This window comes from Oncorhynchus nerka, linkage group LG11 (assembly GCF_034236695.1).
Source record: "Oncorhynchus nerka isolate Pitt River linkage group LG11, Oner_Uvic_2.0, whole genome shotgun sequence".
Taxonomy (NCBI): Eukaryota; Metazoa; Chordata; class Actinopteri; order Salmoniformes; family Salmonidae; genus Oncorhynchus; species Oncorhynchus nerka.
The window spans coordinates 60,438,469-60,462,290 of record NC_088406.1 but is presented as its reverse complement, the minus strand read 5'-3'; the positions used below and the strand labels follow the sequence as shown (position 1 = coordinate 60,462,290).

Here is a 23,822-nt window from a genome sequence, read left to right as displayed (position 1 = left end):
TGTGTTAAAGCACAGGGCTGTGGAGTGTGAGTGAGTGAGTGAGTGAGTGAGTGAGTGAGTGAGTGAGTGAGTGAGTGAGTGAGTGAGTGAGTGAGTGAGTGAGTCCTCTGAGGGCCCAGACAGTGTCTCCTGAAGCAGAGAGAGGTTACAGGTGTGTTGTCTTCACAAAGAACCGCATCGTTTTTAAGAGCCAGTCAGTCATACAAAGGATCCTGCCATTGTTCCCCCACTCTGTCACCAGAACACATATCTTGGTGAGTAAATGACCCAAAGAAAAGTTGGATGCGAACCTCTCACCTTGGTTTGTTTGCAGCCTGGATTGGAACCAACACTGTTCTCCCCTTCATTATTCTCGGATCGCAGGAATTTAGTTAATTCAGTTCATTCTCATTATTGGGTGACATTTACCATTGGCGTGATTACAGTGGACTTAATCTTGAGGGTTGCGCTGCTGCGATTCTCTCTTAATTAACCTAATGCTTCCCCCGTAACTAAGGAAACGCCTGATTGAACAGCCAAGAGGATCAGCTGCTCTGTTTTGATAGGGATGGTGATGGTGACATTGGTGCGTCACACCGTCAACTATGGAGAAGAAACTAAATATGACTTTGTTTGCCGAAGCTCAGATTCCATGACAACCAACTCCACCATTGGTGCTGTCGTGAGACAGTAAGCAAATAGTAACCCGGAGCGAGCCAGCCGGGCCCCCTTCATTAGCGTAATCAATCAGATAGGGAGGACAATGTGACTAATACGCCCCCGTTGGGTGGTGGTGGCCCACGGCCAGTTTTGTCACAGGGCATCACACTCATTGTCCAACCAGCCCAATGCAATGCGTGGGTGGGCTTGGACCTGGAGGGCCCAGAGTGGACGAGTCAAGCTTTTGTCAAGATTTTCTTTCAAGTTCCCCTTGGGAAAAGCTTGAAGGCTCTCCCTGAAGCATTAGCGTGCCCATGTTGTGGTCATTGTCTAACCAGTCCCTGTTCATGGGTGATTGAGAACCTGGAGGGCGAAGCAATGGAAGGGTCAAGTTTTGCTACATTTTGTCCAAGGACCAGTGGGGAACTGCTCGAGGGCTCCCGGAAATGTCAGAGTGTTCGGTGTTTTGGTGAGCACATGTGACATAGGCCTAGATGACGTTCTCAACGGCCCAAAGTGGGGTCGAAGTAGGACCCATCAAATGGTATGAGGTGACCATAGCACTGCCCGCAGTCCTGATCTGATGGACAGTGGCAAGGGGGGAAAGATGAGACTAGGGCTGACATACTTACATACTATCTTAGGCCATATGAGATCATCTACCGCCTTTAGCAAAAGCAACATTGTCCTAGTTGCCCTTTTCTGTTTTTTTAGTCAACGTTTTACAACATCCTTTCTTCGACATCCTTGTTACCTCGTATATTCTCAAAGGTTTTTGGTAATCACCTTCCCGGAACCCCCGTATCTTTCAATAATCAGGGATCGGGATCCATTGAAAAAGGGATGGCTATCTCCAATGATCCTCACCTGGTTAAATAACCTAAACGATTAACCGCCTGACCTTCACCGTGGTCCATTTCTAAACAGGAAGTAATGCTATTTATCGCTATCACTGGGGACGTACTCTCATTGAGTCAGAAAACACTTCCGCCGTGTATCACCCCTCCGTGTTTCCAGCACCATATAAGGGTCATGTTTTGACAGTTGGCTCCAACCTCTTGCTTCGGTCTTTCGTTTTCTCACTCCATTCTTTGATTAGGCTTGAACGTCTCATGCCTCAGGGATCTATATCCCACTATCCAACCGGTCGAAGATAAGTGACAAAAGTGAATCAAATCAAATGTTATTTGTCACATGCTTCCTAAAAAAAAAACGGGTGTAGACGAACAGTGTAATGCTTACTTATGGGTCCTTTTCCAACAATACAGAGTTGAATTAGAATTGAAATAGTGACAAGAGGAATGAATACACAGTGAATAATGACTAACAATAACGAGTACAAAATAACATGGCTGTATACAGGGAGTAGCAGTACCGAGTTGATGTGCAGGAGTATGAGGTCATTGAGGTAGCTATGTACTGTACATATAGGTAGGGGTAAAGTGACTAGACAACAGGGTAGATATTAGACTGAGCTGTAGTATGTGGAGCAGCAGTGTCATTTATGTGGTGTGTGTGCTTATGTGTGTATGTGTGGCTTGAGTATGCATGTACGTATACATGTTCTGTATGGGTGTGCACATAACATGGCTCTCTCCCCAATTGGTAGTTACAGTCTTGTCTCATCGCTGCAACTCCCGTACATACTCGGGAGAGGCGAAGGTCGAGAGCCATGCGTCCCTCCGAAACATGACCCTGCCAAACCGCACTGATTCTTGACACACTGCTCCCTTAACAAGGAAGCCGGCCGCACCAATGTGTCGGAGGGAACACAGCACAGCTGGCGACCGAAGTCAGTGTGCATGCGCCAGGCCGTCACAAGGAGTCGGTAGAGCGCGATGGGACCAGGACATCCCAGCCGGCCAGATCCTCCCCTAACCCGGACGACGCTGGGCCAATTGTGCACTGCCTCATGGGTCTCCCGGTCGCGTCCGGCTGCGACACAGCCCAGGATCGAACCCTGATCTGTAGTGACACTTCTAGCACTGCGATGCAGTACCCTAGACCGCTGTGCCACTCGGAAGGCCTTGATGAGGTATTTAGAGGTCTTATGGCTTGGAGGTATAAGCTGTTCAAGGTCCTTTTTGGGCCCTAGTGATATACTGGGCTGTACTCATCAGCCTATGTAGTGCCTTGCGGTCGGGTGCCTTGCATTTACCGTGCCAAGTGTTGATGTAGCCAGTCAAGATGCTCTCGAAGGTGCAGCTGTAGAACATTTTGAGGCCAAATCTTTTTAGCTTCCTGAGGGGGAAGAGGCCATTGTGCCCTCTTCACAACTGTGTGGGTGTGTGTGGACCATGTTAATTCCTTTGTGATGTGGACACAGAGGAACTTGCTCTCGACCCGCTCCACTACAGCCCCATCGTTTTGGATGGGGGTGTGCTCACCACTCCGTTTCCTGTAGTCCAGCATCAGCTCTTTTGTCTTGCTGACATTGAGGGAGAGGTTGATGAAAGCTGCGGACGAGGACTAAATTGACACTAGAGAGGTGCAAGGAGAATGGATTCAACCGTCACCAATTCTCGTTAAAGGGCCCTGGGCCTTTGTCAAAACTGGAGGATGCATCCCCCCACCCTTCTCTCTGTCTCTCGCTCCCTCTTTCTCTCTCCCCACCATTCCCCCATTTCCCTACTCGGAGCAATCACAACAAACTGACACCCTGCTCGGAATAACAACAAAGTCCATCCCCCAGGGCAAAGCTCTTCTCTACTGTTTTATCATGCATCTTGTAAATAACATGTCATCTTCAGCTGTTCTCTCCCCCCCCCCCCCCCCCCCCAAGAGACTTTTCCTCCGAGACGTGAGATCCCCTCCAGGGTACTGTGGCTTCGCTGCACTCCCTTGTGTCTTCTTAAGTCAAGGTGTCCCAGCCTCCTTGGCCCCATCTAATCTCCTGTGCCTACATCTCTTTGTCAAAGAGCAATGCCGGCTGATTTTTATTCATTTCCTTTACCGTTTCTTGTAAGCATATGTCGCTTTGAGCCTTGAGCTATCTAGAACCTGAAAGTGTTCTTCAGCTGCCCCCATAGGGGAACCCTTTGGAGAACCCTTTTTGGTTCCAGGTAGAACTTTTTCCTCAGAGGGTTCTACCTGGAACCCAAAAGAGTTCTATGCGGAACCAAAAAGGGTTCTCCTATGGGGACAGCCGAATAACCCCTATTTTCAAAAGGGCTTTTCTGTACGTGTTGCAGAATCCACCCTATCCTTGTCCACCACCAATTAGCATGTAATTGCAATTTCTTCTCTCTCTCTCTCTCTCTCTCTCTCTCTCTCTCTCTCTATATATATATATATATATATATATATATATATATATATATATATATAGAGAGAGAGAAATTGCAATATATATGTATATATACTGTATATATACTGTATGTGTGTATATATACATATATATATATTTAAAAAAAAAAATATATATATATATATACTGTATATTGTCAGCTGAGATGTATCAATATTTGAATGTCTGTATGTTATATATCCCTGATTCTATTCTCTATTCAAAGATATTTAGATTTAGTGAGGGCTATGGAGGTATAGATACATATATTACCTCCTCTCCTCCAGCCAACTGGTGCAAAGAGCTGATAAGAGGCAACTTGAGTAATGAGATTGTTTTCTGCTTGGCAGGAGTGAAAGGACCCCTATTCCACCTGAATCGGGCAATCTGCAGCTAAACGGCGTTATTCACTGACACATCTACCAGCAAAAGTAGTAATCGTCCAAGTGACTTAAAAAAAGGATGAGAAAAAAGAGAGACAAAACGTAAACAACAATCAGGAAGACTAACAGACTGATAATCCTGGGAGGAAACCACAGATGAACTTGCAATTTCCGCCACGGCACTACGCAGTCTTTCTCTGTGTCTCCCTAAAAATAGCAGCTAGGCCGCTATCGGAAAGATCAGGCTGTATCTACGGTTGGGGGAAGTGTGTGACTGTGTGTATTGTTTGTGTCTGTGTTTGTGTGTATAATGGTTGTGCTTGCCTGTGTGTATTAATTTGTGTGTGTGTGTGTCTGTGTGTGTGTATAGTGGAGGTAAAGCACAACACAGAAGCCCTGGATGAGTCAGCGAAAGGAGCACACTGTTCTCTCCCAGTCTAAATGATGTACGACATGGCCGTCCGTGGGTGGGATGGAAGGCAGGGGGCGAATTCCATTACACCTTGGTAAAGCGAGACAAAAGGAGAGATAAAATGTAAGAAAAGAGGAGGAGAAGGTGCAATAAGCAACAGGTCCGGGCTCCGCGTGGGCGAGACACACACAGAGAGACACACACACACACACACCTCTCAACATGTATCTGGTGCTTGGGGCATTGGTCTCTGCGGCATGGCATTTTTTTTTTTTGTCCCAGCGTGGAGATGATTGCAGCTCTGAACATACAAGCCCTGTTGTGACTCCGTGTAAAGAGGTTGACAAGTCCCGACACTCCGCGTGGGCATGCGTCCCAAATGGCACCCCAATCCCTACATAGTGCATTACTCCGGGCCCCGGTAGTGCACTATTGTAGGGGAAAGGGTGGCATTTGGGACGCAGGGGCAAAGCACTTTCCTCCTAGATTTCCTGTTCCATTTGTGTCTAGTCATTTCTCCTTGGTTGTTTGTGTAAGATGTGATAGGCTGGGATATGTCCTCCAGACTATTTATTGTGTCGCTGGCTTTAGTTTACCGACCAGAAATCTTTCTGTCTTTGCCACGTCAATAGCCAGCAAATGGTCATATGATAATAAAGTGTACTTTCGTTCCCGGAATCCTTCAAACGTAGTCGCAGTGTGTGATATCTGAGTGCACATATATCTGATTCCTACCTGGCCAGTGTAACTCAGACAGCTTTTTTTTGTTGTCTTTTACCTGGGCTGTTGACGTTGAAACACCCCAGTGACAACAGCAATTGGACATATCCCAACTGGAATCTCTTTCTGCCACATGTTCTTCAAGGGATACTTCAGGATTTTGGCTATGGTAGTTCAAGGTAGTTTCGCGAGGCCAATGCTAACTAGCATTAGCACAATGACTGGAAGTCTATGGGTATCTACTAGCATGCCAGGAGATACCCACAGACTTCCAGTCATTGCGCTCATGCTAGTTAGCATTGGCTTGTGAAACTACCTCAAACCTCCTTCATACTGGATACAGAGACAATTGTGTCCACAAGTTCATCTGACTCTGGGGAAGTAGATAAAGGGCCTCGTTGCCAAATCCCAAAGTATCTCTTTAAACTAGACCACAAACTGCTATACAGACTTAAACTGTTAAATGTAACTGATAAAATGAGTCCCTTGGGGAATCAGGCCTTCAGTGATTTCTGGAGGCGCCAACCAGTGAATGTGAATGTAGGCCAGGGCTTGTAAAGGAGGCATGGTAGTATTAGAGGTAGCTGAGAGAGAGTGTCATTAATAATATAAACAGAGCCACTACCGTCCTGCTGTCTCACAAGTCCTTTTTCTCACCCCTATTTTTCTCTGCCTCTGACCCTCCTGCTCTCTCTTTCCTCCACGCCTTCTCTCTCTCTCTCTCTCTCTCTCTCTCTCTCTCTCTCTCTCTGCCTGTGTAAAGTAGGTTATGTGTAGCAATGACACAGGCCCCACCAATATCTTCCATCCCGTCTTTATTATGCATAGTTTGACGAACAGCCTGCCAACCTGTCCAGGCTCTAGAGCCTCCAAAACAGACATTGTAGTTTAGTTATGTGTCCTAAGGCAGGGCACTACTGCTGGCTGCTTTTTGGGGGATGTTTTTGTTCATTTTCAAATCAGAACCATCTGGGTTAATGTAGCTCAGCTCATGGGCAGCGGGCTACGGTGGCGGCCTCTGTTGAACCATGACGCGAACGGGGAGAGCGAGCGACTTCAACCTGAATCGCTTCTGTAAATATTCTGTGCCCATGAATAAATCGGGGATATGTAAAAAATCAAATAATAATACAAATAAATAAAACAACGGTGTCACCCCGAGCAAAGGCCAGCAGAGCGGTTCCACGTTGTGCAGCGCTGAAACGTATGGAAGACAGTACCCCTCTGATTACAGCCAGTTTCATCCAGGCCACCTCTAGCTCTACTGATGCTGGGCATTCCCATTCTTCCCTCCATCCCCACTCTCCTCTCTCCAACTTTGAAGAAAACGAGATAAGGCAAACTTTAATTAATTGCCTGTATTACCGGAACACATGCCATCACCTTTTCGCGCGGCTAGCATGTTTGTTCGATACAAAACGTAACCATCTAGTCCCATTCCTAAGGCTCACTGTCTCGGTAATGTCTTCCCCAAGCCAATGCATTGTGCTTACCAAGCCTGCAAAGCCGGAGACTCTAAATAACATTCGAGATGAGATTTAACCTTTATTTAACTAGGCAAGTCAATTAAGAACAAATCCTTGTTTACAATGGCGGCCTACCCCGGCCAAACCTTGTCGATGCTGGGCCAACTGTGTCCCAATCACGGCCAGATGTGACACTGGATTTGAACCAGGGACTGCTGTGATGCCTAGTGCCTTCGACCGCTGCGCCACTCGGGAGCGCTATAAGGCAGAGAAAACGGTGATAAGGTTGGAGCGTTATGGGCCGGACGGAGATGGCTATGACTCTATGACTTTCGACACTCCGGGTCTAATACCATCTGTGTTGTTACTCTCGGTTCTCGGGCACACAGAGCAGTGGCCTGGAATGGGTGTCCCACTCATTGGGCTGGGTTGCCACTTCAGGGTTTCAGACAAAGCCATCAGCTCAATGTCTCTCTGTCTGTGTGCGTGTGGAAGTCGCTCCGGGTAAGAGATGGTAAATGGATAAAATGTCAATGTTAAATGTGTGTGTGTGTGCTCTGTGTCTCCCGTCTCCCGTCAATGTGATAGCCCCCTGCTGTCCTTTGGAATAGGTTTCGGTTGCTAGACTCGACATTGTGGCTAAACCGCTTTGTGGGAAATAGATGCCGCCTAGCTGCGGCAGAAACAAATTAGGCCCTCGCAAAACAGTTGAACGGCACTGTTGCTTCCAACTAGGCCCGACTGGAACTGTTTTCAACCGTAATGCGCATTACAACCGATATAAACACATACACACACACACACACACTTACAGACACACACAGCTAAGGAATTTAGGGCCTGGCCCGTGTGTAACTCTTAGGCACCTCTTTACTAATAAACGCTGCCTACCCGGTGTGACTTCTCCCTCTTAAAAACCCCACCGCACCGCAAACTGCTGCCGAATGGGACATTGAAATTGTACGGCCGTAAAACGTAAAACCTTCGCCATCAATATGGTAATTTATGATCTTACCTGCTGTACAGATCATTAAAAAAAGTATATTTTGCGGCTACTTCCATTAATAAAAGCCGCGGGCTTCTCCTCATGGCTCCTGTGTTTCTTCACTCTTCACTCTGTGCTTAAAGACTCCTGGGGGGGGGCTGTAAGGGTCTGGTACTAGGACCCTAAAGCTAAGCCTGAAGGTGATTTCCTCCACTCTCAGCCTCTGGCTCTACCACCTAGCGCTGACAGATTGCACTGAGCCGTCTTCTACCATTTTCCTCGCTGCCAAATGTGATCGCAGGGTCTTTGTTAGGCTTTGTTCCACTCCATTTTCTGATCAACTCCCTCCCTCCTGCTGTTGTAGCGCTCTCTGGTTCTATCATTCCATCCATCTTTTGACCTTTCTCCCTTTCTTTCTTTCTGTCTTCCTTTTTACTGTCGCTAACCATATGAAATGGACCACTGCCGTCTGCTGTCTTACAGGTCCTCTCTCTCTCTCTCTCTCTCTCTCTCATTCTCTCTCTCTCTCTCTCTCTCTCTCTCTCTCTCTCTCTCTCTCTCTCTCTCTCTCTCTCTCTCTCTCTCTCTGTGCCTCTATTTGTCCCATATTCTCTCTCTCTCTCTATCTCTCTCTCTCTCTCTCTCTCTCTCTCTCTCTCTGTGCCTCTATTTGTCCCATATTCTCTCTCTCTCTCTCGTTGACTTTGGTCATGGGTCACTCTGACATGACATTGAGAGCTCAGATATTGCTATGTGTAATATTGTAGTCATTATGAAGACCAGAAGGGTGTGTATGACTCTGTGTACCCCAGACAGAAGCCTTTGTTACAAATAGTACATTTCAGGGACAGCCCGTTCTAAACAAACAGCTGAGAATGTAACTCGTGGGTGACAGCAGAGCCCTAGCTTAATCAATCTCTCTGTCTCTCTGTCGCTCTCTGCCGCTCTCTCTTTCTGTCTCTCTCTGTCTGTCTCTCTCTCTCTCTCTCTCTCTCTCTCTCTCTCTCTCTCTCTCTCTCTCTCTCTCTCTCTCTCTCTCTCTCTCTCTCATACAGTATGTCTTTCTCAGAAGTGGTTGAGTGCTAACATGCATTTCCATGTATTCGTCATTCTTAGAGACAATCTAGCCCAACAGAGCTTACATTACATTCGGTATCCAACACTTAACATTTGGGTAATAAGATGAAGGAGTGACATGATCCACTCTGAATGTTATACCATCTCTTTGGGTGCAAAGTTCAAAGGTGCAATATCATTCAAATGTTGACCTTTGGTTAGCCTGTTTCTGACCTCCCTCTCTCCTTTCCTCCCGGTCAGAACAAGATCATCCTGGACCCGCTGACGTTCAGCGAGGCGCGTTTCCGCCCCTCCCTGGAGGAGCGCCTGGAGAGCATCATCAGCGGCGCCGCCCTCATGGCCGACTCGTCCTGCACCCGCGACGACCGCCGCGAGCGCATCGTGGCTGAGTGCAACGCCGTCCGGCAGGCCCTGCAAGACCTGCTGAGCGAGTACATGAACAATGTGAGTAACCCTCGAAGAGGATTTTGGGCTTACCGCATATTAACACACACACATACACATGCACAATCACATGTGCGTGCATACACACACTCAAACACACACACACCTTTCCTCAGATACACAAGCTGCTACAGTTTGTACTACTCGTGTTCTATCCTTTCTACGCTTGTTAAAAAAGTCACTGCAACCACGCACGCACACGCACACACAGACACACACACACACACACCACAGCTCCAATCCATTCCACACATTGCCCCATCTATTCTTCTCTCAGCTCCAGACAATTCCCCACTCTCCCTTTTACAACTAACTTGCACACTTGTCTGGTTTTACTCTGCTGAAATCCATCCTCTCTATTCTACAGTGTGATAGTTGGACTGTAATGTGATATGCACAGCGTGACACGAGAGACAAGAACGCCATTTTGGCTCCCAGTGGCATTCCTCACTATAAATCTCCTCAGTCCATAACCCCCCCACTGCGGAGCAGTTACCGACCCCCTGGTCGGGCCGCTAGATAACCTAATGGCCTTGACTCTGGATGTGAGTTACTGCAGTGAAGGAAGGCTGGCCGCAGCCGTGGTCATTCATGTGTTTCTCTCACTGTACCAGGTTGTTGTGTGCTTTGCTGTGCTCAGCGTCCATAGACTTCATTGCAACCAGAGCCGAAATGGGGGCTCTAATCGTGTCATTTCGGCCTTGTGTTGGGTAGGCCTGCAGGGCTTAGTTTTGTGACTGGGTGGCCATTTTGGATACATTAAGGGGATCATGAATGAAGTTTCGGTGGTGGCGGTGGTGCAATTAGTTGTCAGTTACTACTTAAAGGGCCCTAGTCCTTGAGGAAGGTCCCTCTAAATGTCTTTCTCTTTATGGCCTCCTCCTCTTTCTCTCTCTCTGTCAGCGTTTGTAGTCATTAGCAGTAGCAGAGAGCTCGGGCTCAGAGGCTTTTGAATCCCTCGTGGATCCTAAGTAGCTCATCAGCACTACCATCGACCCCTGGGCCCAACTAGTGCGTTTACCAAAGCAATGGCCACCCACAGTCTCACAGTGAAAGCACAGGCACGGGGACAATAAATAAGTGTTCTGAGTTGCCTCCATTCTGTCTGTGACAGTTAGAAGGATAGTTCATGGGCGGCAGGTAGCCTAGTGGTTAGAGAGGCCAGCTAACAATTGGAGGGTTGCAAATTCTAATCCCGGGTCTGATGGGAAACATCTGGTGGGAAGTGAGCTGGCAATCGGAGGGTTGCTGTGATCAAAATCATACATGCCATCGCCTGCCGTTGTGCCCTTGAGCAAGGCACTTAACCACCCCATGACAGCTGCTCCACAGGTGCCGAAGTAGGGCATGCTCCCTGTGTGTCTTCCAGTGGGTTTGTGATAAAGCGGAAGTCCCGGTGGACCTGGTGTATAATTCCCATTGGACCTGGTGTATAAATCCCATTGGACCTGGTGTATAATTCCCATTGGACCTGGTGTATAATTCCCATTGGACCTGGTGTATAAATCCCATTGGACCTGGTGTATAATTCCCATTGGACCTGGTGTATAATTCCCATTGGACCTGGTGTATAATTCCCATTGGACCTGGTGTATAATTCCCATTGGACCTGGTGTATAAATCCCATTGGACCTGGTGTATAATTCCCATTAGACCTGGTGTATAATTCCCATTGGACCTGGTGTATAATTCCCATTAGACCTGGTGTATAATTCCCATTGGACCTGGTGTATAATTCCCATTGGACCTGGTGTATAATTCCCATTAGACCTGGTGTATAATTCCCATTGGACCTGGTGTATAATTCCCATTAGACCTGGTGTATAATCCCCATTAGACGTGGTGTATAATTCCCATTGGACCTGGTGTATAATCCCCATTGGACGTGGTGTATAATTCCCATTGAACCTGGTGTATAATTCCCATTGGACCTGGTGTATAATTCCCATTAGACCTGGTGTATAATTCCCATTGGACCTGGTGTATAATTCCCATTAGATCTGTGGTATAATTCCCATTAGACCTTGTGTATAATTCCCATTAGACCTGGTGTATAATTCCCATTAGACCTGTGGTATAATTCCCATTAGACCTGTGGTATAATTCCCATTAGACCTGGTGTATAATTCCCATTAGACCTGGTGTATAATTCCCATTGGACCTGGTGTATAATCCCCATTAAACCTGTGGTATAATTCCCATTAGACCTGGTGTATAATTCCCATTAGACCTGGTGTATAATTCCCATTGGACCTGGTGTATAATTCCCATTGGACCTGGTGTATAATTCCCATTGGACCTGGTGTATAATCCCCATTGGACGTGGTGTATAATTCCCATTGGACCTGGTGTATAATTCCCATTGGACCTGGTGTATAATTCCCATTAGACCTGGTGTATAATTCCCATTGGACCTGGTGTATAATTCCCATTAGACCTGTGGTATAATTCCCATTAGACCTGGTGTATAATTCCCATTAGACCTGGTGTATAATTCCCATTAGACCTGTGGTATAATTCCCATTAGACCTGTGGTATAATTCCCATTAGACCTGTGGTATAATTCCCATTAGACCTGGTGTATAATTCCCATTAGACCTGGTGTATAATTCCCATTGGACCTGGTGTATAATTCCCATTTGACCTGGTGTATAATTCCCATTGGACCTGGTGTATAATTCCCATTAGACCTGTGGTATAATCCCCATTTGACCTGGTGTATAATTCCCATTGGACCTGGTGTATAATTCCCATTAGACCTGTGGTATAATTCCCATTAGACCTGGTGTATAATTCCCATTGGATGTGGTGTATAATTTGACGAAGGAAGTGATCTTAAACTCACACTTCATTTTGATAGTCCTCTATAGATGATTACAGATGTGTAAACTATCAATTCCAGCTCGTTTTATATTCCACAGTCTTTTAGGGTTAAGGTTAAGGGTTACATTTAAGTTTAGGGTTAGGATAAGGGTTAGGCTAGGGTTGGGCGAGGGATAGGATTACTCGATTGTTAGTTAACATGTTGTTGACAGTTAGTTGAACATCTACCGAGTTAAAAGCAATCTATTTGGGACTTTCCAAATAAATTGATACCGAAAAGGAAAGCTATAGCAAACGGACTCTGTGACAGAGGTGTTGTGGTGACAACAAGCTGTGTTGGAACACATGCATATTTACTGTATCTATCAATATGTGTCATTTTTACTTACTATTTTTAACACTGTGAATATAAATATCTATGAGCGGGACAGCCCTCGGGAAATAATTCAGATGCTTCTGAACGACTAAAAGATCAAGTATTTGATACATTTCACCAAATTAGCGAGGAACTGAAGGAATTGTCCAGTTCCTTGTACACTGTCCCCCCCCCACTCTCCTACTCATAAGCTCCGCCACAGTTATGACTGAGGTTGCCTCACACTCGGTTGGCTAAATAGTGTGAAGATGTGGTGACATTTTACTCGTTGTTTCTCTCTCTCATCTGTGGTAGTAGCTCTTTTTAGTCACCTTAGCTGTAGTCTTCCCAACCGAAACTCACGAAACGAATGAAGTGAAACAGCAATATTTTAGCTGAAGCTGCTTTTGCATCGAGAGGGTCAGAGGGCATGTCAGCGTTTCATAAATGTGTACATAGGTTTGATATTTTAGGCTAACAAACAGTGAAAGCTGAAACGCTAAACTGTTTTAGACCTATATCCTCCTGCCCTGCCTTTCTAAAGTCTTCGAAAGCCAAGTTAACAAACAAATCACCGACCATTTCGAATCCCACCGTACCTTCTCCACTATGCAGTCTGGTTTCAGAGCTGGTCATGGGTGCACCTCAGTCACACTCAAGGTCCTAAACGATATCATAACTGCCATTGATAAAAGACAGTACTGTGCAGCCGTCTTCATTGACCTGTCCAAGGCATTCGACTCTGTCAATCACTGGATTCTTATCGGCAGACTCGACAGCCTTGGTTTCTCAAATGACTGCCTCGCCTGGTTCACCCACTACTTCTCAGATAGAGTTCAGTGTGTCAAATCGGAGGACCTGTTGTCCGGACCTCTGGCAGTCTCTATGGGGGTGCCACAAGGTTCAATTCTCGGGCTGACTCTTTTCTCTGTATATATCAATGATGTCGCTCTTGCTGCTGGTGATTGATCCACCTCTACGCAGACGACACCATTCTGTATTCTTCTGGCCCTTCTTAGGACACTGTGTTAACTAACCTCCAGACGAACGTCAATGCCATACAACACTCTTTCCGTGGCCTCCAACTGCTCTTAAATGCTAGTAATACTAAGTGCATGCTCTTCAACTGATCGCTGCCCGCACCTGCCCGCCGACAAGCATCACTACTCTGGACTGTTCTGACTTAGAATATGTGGACAACAACAAATACCTAGGTGTCTGGTTAGACTGTAAACTCTCCTTCCAGACTCACATTAAGCATCTCCAATCAAATGTAATCTAGCATGGGCTTCCTATTTCGCAACAAAGCCTCCTTCACTCATGCTGCTAAACATACCCTTGTAAAACGGACTATTCTGCAGATTCTTGACTTCGGCAATGTCATTTACAAAATAGCCTCCAACACTCTACTCAGCAAATTGGATGTTGTCTATCACAGTATCACGGAGCTGCTCTTCCTCCCGGGGAAGGACTGCCCGTTCCATGATCTCGCCATCACGGTTGACAACTCCATCGTGTCCTCCTCCCAGAGCGCTAAGAACCTTGGCGTGATCCTGGACAACACCCTGTCGTTCTCAACTAACATCAAGGCGGTGGCCCGTTCCTGTAGGTTCATGCTCTACAACATCCGCAGAGTACGACCCTGCCTCACACAGGAAGCGGCGCAGGTCCTAATCCAGGCACTTGTCATCTCCCGTCTGGATTACTGCAACTCGCTGTTGGCTGGGCTCCCTGCCTGTGCCATTAAACCCCTACAACTCATCCAGAACGCCGCAGCCCGTCTGGTGTTCAACCTTCCCAAGTTCTCTCACGTCACCCCGCTCCTCCGCTCTCTCCACTGGCTTCCAGTTGAAGCTCGCATCCGCTACAAGACCATGGTGCTTGCCTACTGAGCTGTGAGGGGAACGGCACCTCAGTACCTCCAGGCTCTGATCAGGCCCTACACCCAAACAAGGGCACTGCGTTCATCCACCTCTGGCCTGCTCGCCTCCCTACCACTGAGGAAGTACAGTTCCCGCTCAGCCCAGTCAAAACTGTTCGCTGCTCTGGCCCCCCAATGGTGGAACAAACTCCCTCACGACGCCAGGACAGCGGAGTCAATCACCACCTTCCGGAGACACCTGAAACCCCACCTCTTTAAGGAATACCTAGGATAGGATAAAGTAATCCTTCTCACCCCCCTTAAAAGACTTAAATGCACTATTGTAAAGTGGCTGTTCCACTGGATGTCATAAGGTGAAAGCACCAATTTGTAAGTCGCTCTGGATAAGAGCGTCTGCTAAATGACTTAAATGTAAATGTAGTGCCATCCGTTTTGTCACCAAAGCCCCATATACTACCCACCACTGCGACCTGTATGCTCTTGCTGGCTGGCCCTCACTTCATATTCGTCGCCAAACCCACTGGCTCCAGGTCATCTATTAGTCTTTGCTAGGTAAAGCCCCGCCTTATCTCAGCTCACTGGTTACCATAGCAACACCCACCCGTAGCATGCACTCCAGCAGGTATATTTCACTGGTCATCCCCAAAGCCAATTCCTCCTTTGGCCGCCTTTCCTTCCAGTTCTCTGCTGCCAATGACTGGAACGAATTGCAAAAATTACTGAAGCTGCAGATTTATCAAGTGCTTCTACACCTGCATTGCTTGCTGTTTGGGGTTTTAGGCTGGGTTTCTGTACAGCACTTTGAGATATCAGCTGATGTACGAAGGGCTATATAAATAAATTTGATTTGATTTATATCTCCCTCACTAACTTTAAGCATCAGCTGTCAGAGCAGCTTACCGATCACTGCGCCTGTACACAGCCCATCTGTAAACAGCCCATCCAACTACCTTATCCCCATATTGTTATTTATTTTTGCTCTTTTTCACCCCAGTATCTCTACTTGCACACCATCATCTGCACATCTATCACTCCAGTGATAATGCTAAATTGTAATTGTTTTCACCACTATGGCCTATTTATTGCCTTACCTCCCTAATCTTAATACATTTGCACACACTGTATATCGATTTTTCTATTGTGTTATTGACTGTACATTTGTTTATCCCATGTGTAACTGTTGTTGTTGTCGCACTGCTTTGCTTTATCTTGGCCAGGTCTCAGTTGTAAATGAGAACTAAAGGTGAAATAAAATAAATAAAAAATACAGCACATCTCTGACTGTTCAAATAATGGGTCCTGTTGTCTGGTATTGAAAGCTAGACTACAGCCATTACCTGTCAGGTTTTCATTCCTGGGGTCTATTAAGGCTTTAAACCCTTGTTTCTAGACAGGCTCAATCAAATGCTCACACTATTTGAAATAAATCCAGGTACTATTTGTACCTAAGTGCCAAAATGTACATTGAGTCTACAAAACATTAGTAATACCTGATCTTTTCATGATGTCACTTGTTAAATCCACTTCAGTCAGTATATATAAAGGGGAGGAGACATGTTAAAGAAGTGTTTTTAAGCCTTGAGACAATTGAGACAAGGATTGTGTATTTGTGCCATTCAGAAGGTGAATGGGCAAGACAAAACATTTAAGTACATTTGAACGGGCTATGGTAATAGGTGCCAGGTGCACTGGTTTAATATAGACGAAACACACAATAATATAGACAAAACACACAATAATATAGACAAAAGACCCAATAAATAGACAAAACACACAATAATATAGACAAAACACACAATAATATAGACAAAACAATAAAAACAAAAGACACAGTAATATAGACAAAACACACAATAATACTGACAAAAGACACAATAATAAAGACAAAACACACAATAATATAGACAAAACACACAATAATATAGACAAAACACACAATAATATAGACAAAACACACAATAATACAGACAAAACACACAATAATATAGACAAAACACACAATAATATAGACAAAAGACACAATAATACAGACAAAACACACAATAATACAGACAAAACAATACAGACAAAAGACGCAATAATAAAGACAAAACACACAATAATATAGACAAAACACACAATAATATAGACAAAAGACACAATAATATAGACAAAACACACAATAATATAGACAAAACACACAATAATACAGACAAAACCCATTATAAGACAGACAAAACACACAATAATATATACAAAGCACACAATAAGACACAAAAGCATAGGAGCTGGGCTGTAATATATACTACTACCACCAGTTCACATTGTGTTGTGACTACAGTGAAGCAATAGTCTAATGAGGAGCTGTATCTAATACCCCCCCCAGTTAGCTTCCAGACTAGTATGAAGAAGACCTACAGACACAGGCAACACACACATTAGATTAGTCTGGCCAGCGTTTATCACGCAGGGTCACTGCCACAAGCAGAATTGATACTGTAAGGGGTCAATACAGAGTGGACTTGCCAATGGCTTAGTGGCCACAAATGACACCTGTTCCCGGAGCCCATCGACACGAAAACAAGAGAGGAGAGGAGCGAGGGAAGGAAGGACGGAGAGCATAAGCCGTCACATACAGGAGATCTGCAGGATTACGTTCTTAAAGGCCTTCATTTGAGTCAGCAGCTTGAAATAAAAGCACACGTCAGACAGGTTGAAGGAAGGGCAGATGTACTGTAGCGTAAGCTCGACGAAGGGGAGAAATTACTCAAACTTTTGTTTCACTCCTTCCTTGGAAAACTCTTAGTGTAGTACAGATGTAGGATCTTAATTTGAGCCAGTTTACTACAGCAGGAAAATAATCCTGCAGCTGGAAATGCAAATTATTATGTGGATTATAATTAATGGACATTTTGTAGGAGTTGATATATTTTTTGTAATGGAGAATTACAAACTTCAGAAACCATTTTTAAACCTGTATTGCGGGATAGTTATCCTGTTACAGGGAGATCAAGTTAAGATCCTACATCTGTAAATAGAATAGAGGGTACCAATTTGGATGCACCCCAGAGTTGTATTTGTTCTTCCGTGGGCTCTGACAGACAGATGGTTGATTGCGGTGCCCATTGATAGGGGATTGTGGGTAAACGGCGGTAAGCGTGAGAGCAAACATGGGTCGATAACGTGGCGATGTGGTCCCCTCTTCAAACACAACCTCTCGAGAGGGATTTGACAGGTCTTAAACTCTGCCTGTGACCTGCTGTCGCTCAGACACTTGACGGTCTCTGTGGCGGGCGTCTTCTTCCGGTGATTGGATGAGGGTGGTGCTGATTGCTAAGTGGACAGTGTGGGCACGGTCACACCTGGAGGAGAGGGAGCTGTATGTGGCCTCTGAAATAGTCACTTAACACACTAAGAGAAGCATTGAAAAGCAATATAGCCATGGTGTATAGTTCAGTGTGCTTCTCAAACTATGGTCTGGAGACCATCGCAATCATGTTGCTGATTGAGTCAGTTCAGCAATGCTTGTCTTTATCAAGTAATCATCCAATGACTGACGAATGTCCATAGGTTATTGGTCCAGAGACCAAAGGTTACAGATGTTTTTATAACACCCACCTTGAGTAAAGTTTACTGTACTAGTCTAAACACACACGACACTGTTAATATCATTATGTTCCACTCTCCCTGCTCCATTCACTCCAATAATCGTTGCAGACTCCTCCTTCTCCTCCCCTCTCACATGGCTTCGGACGGCAGCGGTCCACAAGGCACAAGGTTAATCAATGGCGGTAGTCAGCAATAAATTAGGTCCAAGTGACAGGCGAATGTCCATAACAGTCGGGCAGCGCTGGTGATTAGTGATTGGTGACAGTGGCCCGGAGCTCCCTGGCTGAATCATCAGTATCATCTGAATTGGTTACAGACCGATCCGACTGGGCCGATCTGTATTGATCGGCGGGAGTAATGCATTGCTGGCTTGGGTCAAGGGGGAGGTTGAGGGCTAGAGCTCATGGCCGGGAGGTACAGGGGTGGAAGTATAGGGTTGGGGCCAGGGGGGTACCATTGGAGCCCTGGGTGTGACTAGTAAACAGGATTTAGGGAGAGTTTAAGAGGGTTTTAATCATGTAGTTAGCGGGATGTGGCACACCAAACGGACAGCCGGTTAGGGGAGACAGATGCCTGCCCGTTTGCACACACACACACACGCACGCACGCACGCACGCACGCACGCACGCATGCACGCACGCACGCACGCACACACACACACACACACACACACACATGGTGACAAGGAGATAGCCTAATCAAGACCTGTGTGTTCCCCTCACGCACACTGCACTATGAGCTGCATAACACTGGGGAAATCAGTGTGTGTCCATGTGTCTGCTATTGTAAAGCTACAGATGCCTCATCAGAGCATATTCTCTCCCCTTTCAAACAGCCAGTGTCTTAAGCGGGAGAGAGACCCTTGAGGCAGGTGAAGCTGCAGAGCCCTGCCTGGCCCGTGAGAAAGGATGGAGGGAGTGGGGGGGAGTATCAATAAAGGATCAATAAAGGAAAGAAGTCTATCAATACTTTTTCAGCAGACACGAGCAGCGCTGGCCAGTGTGCGTGCGTGACTCCTTTACATCTGGAGGTTCTTGGGGAGGAAGCTGAGACAATGCCAGTGCTCCTCTGTATAAACCCTTTTCAGTCGGCGGCCATCTTGTTAAAAACAGCGCTGTCCGTTTTTGGCTTGCCCTCAGTCCATCCATCCATCCAGACAAAGAATACAGAGCAGGATCTCTGAGCCAGCAGCAGTATTCTCAGTGTCCTGATAGCACTGGCCATAATGACAGGCACCAGGAAGCAGAAGCAGTTGTTGTCTGTTGTCTGAATCAAAGGACATCAATTGTCTGTCTGGTCTGCTCCAAGGTCTGGTCAGTGGAGCTCAACTGTTTGCTAATTACCCTTGTGTTTACAGTACAATACCATCTCAATGAGAGCCCAACCTCCATATGCGCACGCACGCACGCACACACACACACACACACACACACACACACACACACACACACACGCGCGCACACAGGCTCACACAAGGACCTGCGATTGATAATTTGCCTCCCTGTCCTAACCGTGACTCATCATCTGAGACCTGTGTTTGTGTGTGCGCAGGTGTGCATGCGAGTGTGTGTGAAGGACATATAGGGTGTACTGGCTTGTAATGAAGCTGAATAATACATGACTGGAATGGATTGAGCCTAATTGGGTGTGGAGGTGCTTCAGAGCTGATCAAAGGGGATGGAAGGATCTGATGTCCCAGACAACGGCCATCAATGTGTGTGTGTGTGTGTGTGTGTGTATTTCTCTACAACTTGCACTCACTACACTCTCCAATCTTGGTGTCCACGTCTGACCCGTTTCCTGTTGTTTTCGCTCCCGTAGTTTGTACCTGCAGTTTTGCTTTAATGGACCCAAACAGGGTGGTACAGATTGCTGCCTGCGTGGAGCTAACAACTGTCTGATAATGGAGAATGTCACAGGAACCCATCTGCACCAGCCTTCACACCCCCGTAAAGGCCTTCAGTATATCAACTCTGCTCTATCTCATGGGCCTCCACTGTATATCTCTTCTGCCTTGCCTGTTTGATGTCCCTCATCACAGCAAGAGCCCAACACAACCTCCCTCAAGAGAGAGGCCCAAGGATTATTGTGTAAAAACAACATTTTGGGTACACCGTCTGGACTTTTTCGGGCACAGACAAAAACAAATTGAAACTCTAAGTCTGGCCTTTTTCTCAATGTACCTTCGACATCCGGCGAGAACAAAAGGCGCTAATGATCTGATGCTCAGATCCGCCACATCCAGCTTGCCTTCAGACGTGTTTTAATCACCTCTCCCGAGACGCTGCGTCTTTCATCGAGCTTTAGCTCGGGCTTTTGTTGACAGCTCAGGTAGGATGACTTGCATGATAGAACGATGATGATCCCACAGCAGCGGACGTGCTGATGACGTCTTTTAGTGTTGTTAGTCTCGTTCTCTTGAAGCCTGTCGGTGTGGCTGCAGGGAAGTACCTCCCCGAGAGGTGCCTGGCCTGCTCCCACCGCGCAGCGATTCAGGAAATGGTCCGATTCGCACTGAGCGCACAATTTAAGCGCCCGGCAGCTCAATTACAGGAGTTTAGGAAAGAAAAACGCAGCTTGACAAGTCGGCGGGGTGGCAGGCGGGGAAGCGGGGGTTGCTGGGAAGTTTCCCCAGGCTTTAGTTCTGCACAAGATGAGACACTGGTGGGAGATTGAGGAGATGTTTAAATGACCTGTGACGTGGACTCTGCCTCACTCTAACTCTCTCTGTCAGTCTGTTTCTGTCTATCTCTCGGTTCCTCTCTCGGTCTCTCTCAATTTCTGTCTGTCTTTGTCCCCTTTTTCTCTCCCCTCAATCCATCTCTTATTCTCTCTCTTCTCTTCTTCTTTGTCTGCGCCAGCCAGCCAGTGGTTGTCGTTTCTAGCTGGCTCATTAGACACAGCTCCCTCCTCCTCATATTGTTTCATGTCCTCCTCCTCCTCACTCTCCGCTGCAATCTACCCACTCCTACAGTACCAGGCTTCTGATGAGGCTCCTGTCTCACACACCCACACCCACACCCACACACGCACCCACACACACGCACACACACACACACACACACACACACACACACACACACACACACACACACACACACACCCACACACCCACACCCACACACACACACACACACACACACACACACACACACACACACACACACACACACACACATGTGTAGACAAACACTGCCATGGACACACACACAGAGACACATGTGGTAGCCCACACACACACACATATCCATGTATACTCATGCACACACACAAACACACACTTTGTTATTATTGCTCCCACAGCCCATATTAGCCTGTCAGGTTCTGCCATTGTTGCTAAACAGCCTCTCTAAGCGAGCGGACATCAGCAATAGCTTGACACACCGCTTCAGGTAGCTAGACACGGAAAAAGCTCATTAAATGCACACAATCAAGGCAGCATGCATTTCTCATAATTAAGACACTTCTGTCGGACTGTCACTTAGCATTAGCTGCGGCCCGCGTGATGCGAGGCCCACGTTTGCCTTGATGCAGTTTCCCCCCCTTTTGCATACTTTAGACACACGCCAATGTTTGAAGACAATCCACTGACGAGCCGCCCGTAGCCAGCAGGAGAGCCAGAAACAACGCCTGGCGTCGTCGAGTGGCGTATGCTGCCCACCAATCGCATACACTGAAACGGATATAGATTGCATTCAGATGTACCTTGAACGCAAGCATATTGAACTGTCATACGCCAGTTCCCTCTACTTCACAAATGCTGAGGCATTCGCGAACATAAACAAACTGACATAAACAAAACTGTAGATGAATGACGCAGGCTGGCAATAGTTTCTCCCTCTCTAAACCTCTCAAGACTGTTTGAGAACCTGAGAGGTTGATATAAACATACACCGGATGTTGAAGCCCTTATATAGTGAAGAGCTGCAGTACCTATCTTGTTAGCAAAGAACCTGATGGTAGCATCTGTCCTCGGTTTCAACCCTCACTACCGACTTCCAAAAGGCCTCTGGGCGCAACGTCAGCACAAGAACTGTTCGTCAGGAGCTTCATGAAGTGGGTTTCCATGGCCGAGCAGCCGAACACATGCCACTTGAGTGGCGCAAAGCTCGCCGGCATTGGACTCCGGAGAAGTGGAAACGTATTCTCTGGAGCAATGAAACACGCTTCACCATCTGAAAGCCCGACGGATGAATCTGGGGTTTCGGCGGAAGCCAGGAGAACGCTACCACAGAGATCAAACATGTATATCATATAACCACAGTGTATATCTGTATTTATATCTGCTGTGAGGTCTGAGGATGTGTTGTTCTCCTGGTCTGCATTTGACCAGTGAATGCATACAGTTCATCCTCAGGCCATGACAGCACATCTGACATTAACCCTTTGACACTTACCAACACACGGGCGTGATCATTCTACAGTGGTCCCTGCATCGTACGCTCAAACTGGTGTGGTTAGTAACTCTTATATAGAACGTCCAGTTATGACTGACCCAACAGTCAGCGTTTGAGCTGGCCACACTGTTTTTTTTTTTTCCACAGAAACGTTTTGCACAAACACAGTCTTTACAAAGTTACGTGCTCAAATGTGAGCAGTTTATTATTGGGCTGCAATGTTCAGACATTCAGAGAAGTAGCGACGGCATGACACAAATCTCATTCAAACCAGAAAATGTGGCCTACGCTAGTCATAGCGCTAACTGAGGAACGAGTGACCGAACACAAGCGGCCATATGTAACTCTCGGCTAACAGAAACCATAATATGAATGAGCTAATAGCAATGACAATTTACCACATATCACAACACGGGTGACCTCACCAGTGATCAAAATAATTGAGCAAAACACTTTCAGAAAATCTAAAGATGGGTAGCTTGTGAACGCTGGTTTCTTTCTTCGCATCAACCAATGATATGCATGTTGAAGGGGGTGTGTCGCCTACCATCATTCACTTCCCGGAAGTTTACTTGAAAGATGAGGGATCCATCCCTGCACCTCATTTTGTGGCAACATCTTTGGTCTTGACAGATGTTCACGTGACAACCAGAATGCACCACACATAACTGCCAATTAGCATAATCGAATTGAGAAACTCGATACACAAAAACTGTAATGATAAGGTAATAAGGCACTTACTTTGATAGGATTGCAGACATGTCCAAAGTTGTTATTAGTAGGCAATGCGGGCACCAGCTGGAAAATGTGCCAAGGAGGAAAAAGTTATCTGGCTCAGTAATGCCTCACGGACGTAAATTGTCCGTAACAATGAAATGGGCTACTTCTATGTGAATTAAGGAGGAGACGGAACACTCCTCAATTCAAACTGATGTTAGAAAGTAAAACGTGTTAGAAAATCATTTGAAATTGACAAGTTGAAACATAGACTATAGATAATTGGCCGGCAGTGTGCCTTGGTTTGAGGGCAGCGTGGGTTAACTGTCCTGTTGCGTTAACGATCACATTTTGGAACAGTGAACATTTTGGAACATGCTGACATCAAGCGCATAACTTTTTGTTTTTTTTAACTCACGCTTGGTCGACCGTTAGAGATATTTGGAACTCTTAGTGAAAAGGTTAACAAACAGTAGCCACTGGTTTATAGCCACTGACTTCAGGCTAAAGGCTAAGGGCTTTATATGATGACATTTTCACTTTCACTTTAGGTCATATGTTTCAGTGTGGACCACATCCCTACATAGGGTCTAAAGATATGCAATTTAGTCATTCAAACTATTTCTTTTGTTTGGGGCAGTTTAAATT

General features: G+C 46.2%; 1 protein-coding gene across 1 annotated transcript in view; it reads left to right on the top strand.

Annotated features, from left to right (window-relative positions):
* Positions 1–23,822, top strand: part of LOC115137525 (catenin alpha-2-like) — a 698,212-nt gene that overhangs the window by 219,687 nt on the left and 454,703 nt on the right. Inside the window, exon 7 of the mRNA XM_065024699.1 lies at positions 9,209–9,412. Within this exon, the coding sequence (XP_064880771.1) occupies positions 9,209–9,412 (204 nt within the window). The remainder of the gene's footprint in view (positions 1–9,208; positions 9,413–23,822) is intronic.